The sequence below is a fragment of the Otolemur garnettii genome, unplaced genomic scaffold, assembly GCF_000181295.1.
Source record: "Otolemur garnettii isolate 467f Iridium unplaced genomic scaffold, OtoGar3 scaffold00139, whole genome shotgun sequence".
Taxonomy (NCBI): Eukaryota; Metazoa; Chordata; class Mammalia; order Primates; family Galagidae; genus Otolemur; species Otolemur garnettii.
Window position 1 is genome coordinate 496644 of NW_003852534.1, and position 9849 is coordinate 506492.

The window sequence follows — 9849 nt, forward strand, 5'->3', positions numbered from 1 at the left end:
TTAGTCACATGCACACAGAGCAGTGCAGGGGAGGCTGAATCGCAAAGTGCCCATCACATCCTGTACCAGGACACAAAGCTGGCGGCTGAGTCCAGGCGTTCTGGACACTCCACACCAGGCTGCACCACACGTTCACTTGCACTTTCTGCAAAACTACCTTGTGATATAGTGAACTCTCCAAACATTAAACATCTGGAATTGGTGCTTTTCAGAAAGGCACAATCAGGCCTGTTACTGGACACAATGCACAGTATCATTTCCTCATAACTTTGTATTTTTAAAAAACTGGGTCTCTAACTACCTGCCATTCTCAAGCTACAGATCGGCCAGGAACAAGAGCGTCCTGGGTGTGGGCTACTCATAAGCGGAGTCAGTCATTGTGCACCTCTTCCAGCAGGGGCCCTGCTCCTAAGCACCCCAACTGCTGAAGAGCCACACTGCTCAGGAAGGACCACAATTGAGCTTTACATCTGCCACAGAAATCCATTAGGTGAAATAGCTAAATTATTCACTTTTGCACTGCAAAATCAAAAGGCTCATTCAACATATTCTTCTCCACAGAATCCTGACTATATGGGCTTCCATTTTATTTTAATATTCTTAACCAAGTACTTTCAGTGATTCAGTGAAGGGGCTCTTAACTTTGAGTAGACGTCGTGTTTTTTGAGAAGCTGCCTTATAGGTCTCGAGGGGCTTCCTGTGTGCTGCCTGTGGTGGCAGCACTCCCAGGCCCCCCAGCAGATGCAAGGGCACCTCTTGCCCACAACAACCTGAAATGTCACCTGGCTTTGCCCTGTCTCCTCTGAGACCCACGGCAGTGCCCAGAATGACAAGTGGAGGAGCCCTGGGGAGGTGGCACCGTTTATCACCCAGCTTCACAGACGCAACACTCACTGCACACTCTGTAATGAGTTCATGAACAATGAGGACACCTTCACATCAAACTCCAAGTCGTGAAGCTCCGTGAGACCCTTCCCACAGCCACCCAGAGACCCCGGCACTGAAGACGCTGCTCAGCACATATCCCATAGATGACTTCTACGTGCCCAGCTGTGGGGATGAGAGGCGGTTTCTCACGCTGGAGTTGCCTGCTGAGAAGGTCACAGGCCCCGGGCACTGGGACACGGGACAACAGTACAGGGGCAGCCCTCACTCCTCCTTCCTCCTCCTCCGCCTCCTCCTCTCTTGCAGGCTCTTCAGGTCTGTCATCGCACTAAGCGTCTTTCGCACCCACATGACCTAGAAGTGTGAGGCAGTGTATGAGAAAGGAGCACCCCAATTGGGCAGTGGGGTGCATAGGCAGGGAAGTGGGGTTCGGGGGCACATACCACGATGATCATGGCGTTCAACAGCAGTGGTCCTGAAAACACGATGGAAATGAACATCCCTCTGGAGTCAAAGTACTGGTATTTTGAAAATAATCTATTTTAAGAGAAAAAACCAAAATGTTACTTGGAAAAACAACGAAGTTTTCAGTGATATTCTCTACTTAGCTTGTGGCAAGACCCATCGCCAGTGAAGGGGGCACTACCCGGCCACACTGCCCTGTTCTCAGAGTGCCTGCCATCATCCAAAGTGTGATGCTTGCTGCGGAGACACACTGTGTCAAGGGACAAGGACAACACTGGTGAAAGCAACAGTGACCTCAGGACTTCTCCAAACATAGGCATGGGACCCTGGGTACAGTGGAGGTGACATTAGCAGTGAGACGCTAATGCCGGGACATCCTCATGCCCTGCGGGTGCTTCCTGTGAGTGCCCTATGCTGGGCACCACCTGCCTGAGGCCTCACTGGCTCAGCCCCATCAGGTGCCACCACCTTGTCCCAGGAGAAACTTAGGACAGGGAGATTATGTCTACTTCCCAAAGGGAGAGCCAGCTGCCAGCAGGGATGGGTTCACATGCAGGTCTGACTCCCTCAGCGGCCACACGAGAAGTGTGACAGACAACTCAGTACTGGGTAGGCACTGGGTCACAGCAGTGACAAGTCCCTGCTCTGCTGTGCTTGCCTTCCGGAATGCAGGGTCAGTGACTGACTCTTGGCAGGGTAGGGAGGAAGGAGGCTATGTAGGGGCAGGGAGTCGGTTCCTAGGGCTGGAGGCATCACCTGAGACTCTGGTTTAGTCTGGTGTGACCTAGGGACACTGGAGGGGCCACATCACAATGACAGGACCCTTTGACAGGGACAATGACAGGCAGGACCTCCAGGAGAACAAAGGGACATGATGTGCAATGCCTCAGCCCTAAGAATCAGGAGGCGATGCTCCCATCACAGATGGAGCAGGTGCTTTGGGGGAGCAGAGAGGGCAGCATGGAAAGTGTTAACTTTAAGGTGCTCCTCAGACAACCCAGCAGACAGTGCCAGGAGCGGCACCCAGAGCTCCAAGGTGCCAGGAGGCAGGAGTGGCTGGCTACAGGCAGGGCAGCACCCTGGAGGCTTCAGAGAGGGGGACGTCTCTGTCTCCTTCCCAATAAGCTCAAGCACATGGAGGACTGGGAGGAATCACTGGACAGGTACACAAAGGTCACCAGGTCAAGGTCAGGAGCATTCTGTGACAGGTGGCTGCAAATCCAGGCAGAACTGGCTCCAGGGAGGAAGCCAAGGGAGGACCAGGCATCTGTTTGGTCATATTAAGCTACGAGGCAGGCATGAGGCTCAGCTGTGGGGACAACCAGGAGGGACAGGGTGATGACACAAAAAGGAGGAGACACCTGCAGCCACATCCACCAGGGCCAGAGCAGGGGCTGTGCAGAGGGAGCATGAGCGTGAGTATCCCTGCTGTTGTCAGCTGAGTACGGAGAGTCCAGGGAGGAGGACATGCTGGGGGGCTCCAGCCAGCATTTCCCCTTCAGATGCCACTGCGGGCCTCGGCGTGGCTGTGTCTAGCTCACACAGGGCTGGGTGCTGAGGCTGCCTGTAAGCCCTGCCAGGGGTCAGACAATGCTTCTGTGGGACAGAGAAGGAAAAGGGAGCAGGGAGGGAACACAAGGGCCTAGCTGCGGGGCCCCAGAGGAGAGACTAGGCTCAGTGGGACAGGGTGAGGGGGGTAGGGTCCCGACCACAGGGACCTCAGTGCAGGCTACTCTGGAGCCCTCCTGGGACGGTTGGTTGCCTTGATATCCAACCAGAGGTACTCAAGAGCAGGGGCATCTGTGCAGCAGACCAGAGCACGGCCTGGTCTAACCACCATGTACCAAGCACTCCCTAAAATGCTACCTCATTTATTCTGCAACTAAAAGTCCTTTAAGTGCCCCATCACCTTCTCCCTCATGGTGTTATCAACTGCATCAGCCAGCCCTGGACAGCTGCCTGCGAGGCAGGAGGGCCCCATCCTACATCAGCTGACAAAGACTCTCAAAGCCTCAAACTGTCCATGCAAGGTGTGGCAAGTCCCGGGCATGTGTGGTGGCCCCATGGGTCCCCAGACCTCAAGGGGCAACTCCTGACCATAGCCAAGGGCATGGGAATTGGGGTTACCTCCAGTTCATCGCAGCTGCCTCATTGATGTATTCTGCACAATAGACCAAAATCACTGAAAAAAGACAGAAATCGTGAGTTAAACTTCAGATGCCATTTTTAGTCACTGCAGAATGAGATCACACAATCTCTACAACAGAATATTCAGTATCAGCATCACAGACCACCATGAGCTTGATGAGGAGTGACTCCTGTTTCAGATGCAGTGTGAGGTGAACTCCGTGACCCTGTGTGTTCAGGACACATCCTCTCAGCAGGAAAGGAACCAGGATCCACACATATCCAAGGCCTTGGTGGCCCAGGTGGCAGCTGCAGGGCATGGCTGGGACCAGGCCTGGCCCCACAGTGGAGGGCTTAGCCAGCTGTGGACACCTTTCCTCAGACTCCAGGCAGCAGATCACCAGGAGCCGGGAGACTAAGCACCCAAGCCCTGTCCAATCTCACAGTTCTGCAGCTGCCCTGGTGAGACCATGATTGAGACGTCACAGAAAATACAAAAGCACCTGGAGGTTTCAGAGGCAAAGGCAGGACAGAGAACAACGCGAAAGGGCAACGGCAACAGGGGAGGTGGCACCATCACAAGCCCATCTGCCCCACCAAGGTCCCCGGAGCACAGGCCTTAGGGACCTGCCTACAGTCTGAAGCGCATTCATGGACAATGCTATCACTCAGACCTGGGAGAGTGACCCCAGCTGATAATATACTGGCCTGCACAAAACAGAAGAAAGTGTGACTTGGCAAATTTTAACACCTGAGGCCTTAATTTCTTGTATACATTTCTCAGTTAAGTAACAGGAACAAACCCTTTCACTCTTCTTGACCCAAATCAGGAAGAGATTAAACCAGGGTCAGTAGCCTCCTGACTTCCTTCCTTCAAGAAGAAACCAAATAAGCCACAAAAAAGAATCAGGAGAGAGAGAATGGAAGAAAAAGGAGGAGAAAGGCCTGGGAGGGAGGCAGGGGCTGAACGTGGCCAGTCTCGGAGTAGGGGCCAGTGTGCCCAGTAGGGGCTTCAGTGAAGGGCAGTGTGCACTTGTCAAGATGGCTCTGAGGCAGGTGTGAGGCAGGTGCATCATGAGAAATGTGAAAGCATGCAGAACAGGGTCCTTCATCACCCAGGCGTGAAGGCTGGCACCCCTCCCTCCCACTCTTCATCCTATAAAGGGCCACCCTCCCTCTCACCTCACCACCCCCTCAGCTGCAGTCCTCTGGCCAGACTTCTCCCTGCCCACTCCTACACTTCTGACTCTCAGCCTCAATGGCACCGTCACCGCATGAAACAGGCCCCTTGCCCTGTCTCAACCGGCTCCTGAATCCCCAGTCCTGACACCCGTCACACTGGTAACAGCTTGGTTAGGTCCATGACTGATACTGCTATACCTCATGGCACAGTACACAACTAAAAAGCTGTGTCTGCTGTCCCCCTCAAGTTCCCACACCCCCTTAACAAGGGGCTGCCCTAGAGGAAGTTAACCCTTACTTGAAAGGACTTATTTGCTGATTACTTCATCTTTCTAAAAGAATCTCTTGCTCAGATTTCCTGCCTTGCACACAGCCAGCTGACTAAACTCAACTAAAATTAGCTGTTGTGTCCATCCCTGCCAAGCACAATCTCCCATGCCTTTCTGGTGTCCGCCAAGTCAAGAAGAGCCTCAGCCAGGATACCTGTCTCTGTCCGAGCTCAGTGCCAGAACTCCAGGTGCCTGGCGTTGAGGTTACTCTGACTCGTGACCCCTCTTTCCCTGCAGAGCAGGGGTGCCTCACTCACAAGGAACATACCCTGAGGTCTCCCGGCCCTGCCTGGGCTGGCAGGGGCTGGTAATTGCTCCGTCTTCTGTATGGACATTTTACATGCTCCTGCACCCTGCACCACACCTTTACCTCTGTGTAATCTTTCTCAGTCATTCTATGCAACCCTGCTCCTTCTCTAAAACCCAGGAGCTCTTATGTTTAAAACTCAACTGAGCAATTCTTGTTGGACACACAGCTTTCTTTCCTCCCATGGAAGAAATCATCCTACAAAAGACAGCAATTCAGTAAACTAAACCTTCTTCTACATAACCAGTATTTAGCATCCTCTCTGGTACATGGTGGTACTCAGTAGATTCCTTCCAAATTTAGTACCCCCAATCACTTTTCTTTATAGTTTCCAAGAGTAGAATCAAAGAGTTCCTTAAAATTCAAAGTGATCCAAGGGTAGAAGGGTTGGGGGGGCCTGTGCAAACACTCTCCTGCTGCACAGGCAGCTCCATGCTCACGGGGACCACAGCCAGAGCTTCTGAGCATTCTACTCACCAAGGCACAGGAAATGCCCGATCTGCAATCTATAGCTCTGGGAGGAGGCACAGGTCAGGAGCAGGCAGAGCAGGTGGAAGATGGCGAGCCCCACCAGCCACGGTTCAGTCCAGTCTGTCTGCTGGGAAGACACAGCATGGGTACCATCACCCTCATGGCCATGGCTGGGCTGCACACCAGGCACAGCGTTCCCTGAGCCTCCCTGCCCAGCTTTCCCAGGGCTACTGGGCAAGCATCCAGAAACGCCCATTTTGCCAGGTCTGGAAATAGGGCGCAGGAGCCTGGCCCCACCACAACCACAGTGCACGCTGCTAGAGCTCCGCACACAGCATCTGCCATCAGTAAGCTCAGAAAGGCGTAAGGGACTAGCACCCCTGAGATGACAGGACATCAAGGGACCTATTCAAGGAGCCTCACTGATTAGCCCCAAAGCAACAACCAGAAATACCATATCTAGCTCCTCGGACTAGCACCAAAGGGACACCCAGGCCATCCTGACCTGCATGTCACTTTCCTCAGTCTTTCTGGAACACACCCAGTGCTCAGCACTGTTGTTCTCCCAGCCTCCTCACTTCAGAGGAAGGCACGTCCACTAACAAACTCAGGCCCACCTAAGCCCAGTGCCCTCCAAGCACAAAGACACCTCTGGAGGCTCTGTCCCCTCCTGGCACCAAGGTCCCTCCTGACAGTGAGATCCTTCCAGATCCATGGTCCTCTATGCTCAGTCCCCTCCTGAAGCTCATATGCTTTGGAAACTTAGCCCTCCTAATGGTCACTTTGCAATTTTGCCTGTCCTCAGTCCTCCCTTCACTTCCCTCATGTCCCCCACAATATGAGCAAGACTTGTAGAGCCCTTCTGGATCTTTTTAAAAGGTGTGACAGCACACGGAGCAGCCTCTCCAGAGCCTGTGCAGGACACATGAGTCAAGCTCACTGGTGCCCATCAGTGCATGGACCTAAGAGCTCAAATGGACAACCAGTGCTATCCACACCCAGCAGGGCCACACACCCCCTGGTAGCATAGAGGGATGCAGGCACCCAGGGGTGAGCCATCTGGAGACATAAAGCCACTGACAGATGCTCAGGGCACAGCCCAGAGGACTCCCTACTTCCAGACCCCAAGTTCACCAGCCTCTGCAGCACCCAACCAGTAGACTCAGGCCCAGCACCCTACTCTGCCCACATGGTCCAAGCCCCATCTCAAACCCTGACGCCCCGCCCACAGGGCATGAGCTCCCCTCTGTAGCCCCGCCTACAGGGCCCAAGCTCTTCAGCCCCGTTCACATGGTACAAATGCCTCCGGACACTCTTTCAGTCCCGCCCCCACAGCTCCAGCTCCCCCGAGAATTCAGCACATCACCCAAAAAACTTCCATATGGCACAGAACTCGCTCACCACCCCCCGTCCAATAAGCGAAGCTCCGCCCCATTCATTCCGCCCTAACTTTTGCCCACTTCAGCCGCTTTGCATAGCCACGCCCACCAGAACCTGCCCTCGAGCACCAGCTCTGCGCAGGCACCACCCCCTCTACGTCCCACCCACAGGCCTTAGGCCGCGCCCCCAACGGTCCTAGCCCAGCCCACGCAAGCCCCACCGCACAGCTCCGGCCCCGCCACGCGAGCGCGCGGCCAGTGTGCTGCCCAGCCCGAGTCCTGAGCCATCCCAGCCTCTAGCCTAGGCCCCCTGGGCAACCCTGCGCGTGCCTAGAACCTCCTGCGTGTGTATAGCCCCAAGTGGGGACTACGCAGGCTGCGAATTACCGTGATGACTGCGGGAATGCTGTCTGGGAAGGAGCTCAGGGAAAACGGAGACGGCATGGTGCCAGAAAGCTCACCCTCACAGCAGCCGCGAACCCGCGGCTGGGCTCCAGGAAGGAAGTGCGGGATGCTTTTTTCCTCGCGAGATACCCCGCTTTCGCGAGACTACGCGGTGTCTTTCCTCTCGCGATAGTTCTGTAACTACTTTAAATCCGGGTCGCGCGCGGTATTCAGGGTTATCCTGCTGGGATAATAAAATTAAGTGTTGCGTGTAGTCCAGGCGCGGGTGGGGTTCTCAGCTGCTTAGGAGGGTCAGGGCGCGGGTGGCGGCCTGTCCACAAAGGTCAGAGGGGCCGGAGCATCGTGAGGGTCAATGTCCTCCCCAGAACGTGGACAGTGTCCCCACCCCGGGACCCTGCGGGACGTAGACAGTGTCTTCCAAGGACACTGCTGGACGCCGACAGTGTCCCCTACCCCAGACCCTGCGAAAAAATTAATGTCCTGACTCGGACCCTGCGGGCTCTGGGTCAGCTCCTCCTTGGACCTTGTGGAAATTAGACAGTGTCCCCGCAGGGGGAACCTTCACTCGAGGTGCGTCAAGGTGGCCCCAGCTTCCTCCGCTCCCCGCTGGAGCAGCGTCTCAGGTTAGGCCAACCTCACACGGCCACAGCGCGGTTAGGGCTCCACCTGAGCGTCGGAAAATCACCGCGGGGAGTGTGAGCAGGTCGGGAAAGGGTGTGCGGGAACCTGCGATGCGCGCCCTAGTGACCCGCGGTGCCCCCAACGCGAACCCGCGACAAACCCGAGCCCGAGCCGGTGCTCCTGTGACCGCGGCCGCGGGAAATTAACGCAGGACCGGTTTCCAGGCATATCGTGGCCCTTACTGTGTGTTGAAATTTTCAGTATCGATGTGAATTTGACACATGTGGTTTTAAAAATACTCATTTTTTTGGAATAAACTTGATAGTACTTTTTGTAGTGGAAGTAACACATTTAAAAATACAATATCTGACGTTTTTGTTTCTCTGCCTCTCTTTTTAATTAAAAAGTTTGAAGACAAAAAATGTCATTCCTTTTTTTAGCTTTAACGTGAAAGCAAATGTTTTCTTGTTCATCTTTTCCCTTTTAGTTACCTTTATTCTCCTAATGTGTATGTTTATATTTAAAACACAAGTCACTATCTCCCAGTAACACCATCAATAAAATAATTGATTAATGTTCCTAAATGACAAAATACTGTATTTTACTTATTTTTAAATTTGTACTTTAACACCATTACTTCCCAGTTCTCACGAAAGTAATATAGCCTGTTAAGTCATTATCATAATGTGTTTTCTATTCTTGTATTGATACACTTGTTTTGGACTTTGCATTTTTTTGTTTGTTTTGTTAGGTTTTTTTGAGACAGTCTCACTCTGTCACCCTAGGTAGAGTGTTGTAGTGTCACATCTCACAGCAACCTCAAGTTTTGGGGCAATTCTTTTGACTCAGCCCACCACAATGCCCAACTAGTTTTTCTGTTTTTAGTAGGGACAGGGTGTCACTCTTGCTTGTCTCTGACTCCTGAGTTCAAGCCATCCACCTCCCTCTGCCACCCAGAGTGCTAAGATTACAGGGGTCAGCCATCACACCTGGCCTGCATTGTTTCAAATGCATCTTAACATAATTAATTTGAACCTTGATTTCAATTTTTCTGCTTTCTTGATCACTGTTTTTATGACTGTCTTTTCCCATTCTTCTGGTGCTGTGTCCTGTGCTCCACCAGGGCATCTGCAGTTTGCAGAAGGCGTGAATGGCCCATGCAACAGGGAGCTGAACGTGTGGAAGGAGAGAGACTCTCCAGCATGGGCACAGCTTCCTGCCATCATGGTCTCTGTGGCCTCCAGCCTTAGCTGAGAGAAAAAGGCCAATGTCCTCTTGTTTACTGAGAACATCTGGGCTCAGGAGACCTTTCAGAGCATGTTTACGTGACACCACTATTGTCACCCTAGGGGCTTATCCTTTGAGGTTCATCGATCTTCCTTAAAAGCTTGTTTTCACTGATTCTGTTTTATTTTGCAAATCTCTGCCCGTTTGTTCCTTGCACCTCTATCTCTAGCCTTCTCTACCTCGACTGCACTTTTTAGGCAGATGTTTCTGTGCTGTCCATCATGAAAGTCAATAGCCACGCTGCTTAGTTAAATAATTCAGAAATTCACTTCCTTAGTAGACCAGCCTCTTGCAAGCACTCAGTAGTGACATGGGTCCAGCAGTTACATGCTGGACATGTAAACACAGGAAGTCCCTTCATCACAGGAAGTTCTGGGATCACCACCCACTT

The 9849-nt window shown here is 52.9% G+C and overlaps 1 protein-coding gene across 2 annotated transcripts; it reads right to left on the reverse strand.

Annotated features, from left to right (window-relative positions):
- Positions 1–890: 890 nt before the first annotated feature.
- On the reverse strand, positions 891–7641 carry TMEM18 (transmembrane protein 18). Of its 2 annotated transcripts, none has more exons than XM_012810596.2 (5): positions 7533–7641; positions 5773–5890; positions 3478–3532; positions 1329–1422; positions 891–1239 (listed from the first exon to the last, which is right to left on the reverse strand). In XM_012810596.2, the coding sequence occupies exons 1-5, from the start codon at positions 7587–7589 to the stop codon at positions 1150–1152; spliced, it is 414 nt and encodes a 137-aa protein (XP_012666050.1). In that variant the 5' UTR covers positions 7590–7641; the 3' UTR covers positions 891–1149. The 2 variants fall into 2 exon arrangements, with proteins under 2 accessions (XP_012666050.1, XP_012666048.1); XM_012810594.2 differs by having other exon boundaries at positions 5773–5893.
- Between the last annotated feature and the right edge of the window lie 2208 nt (positions 7642–9849).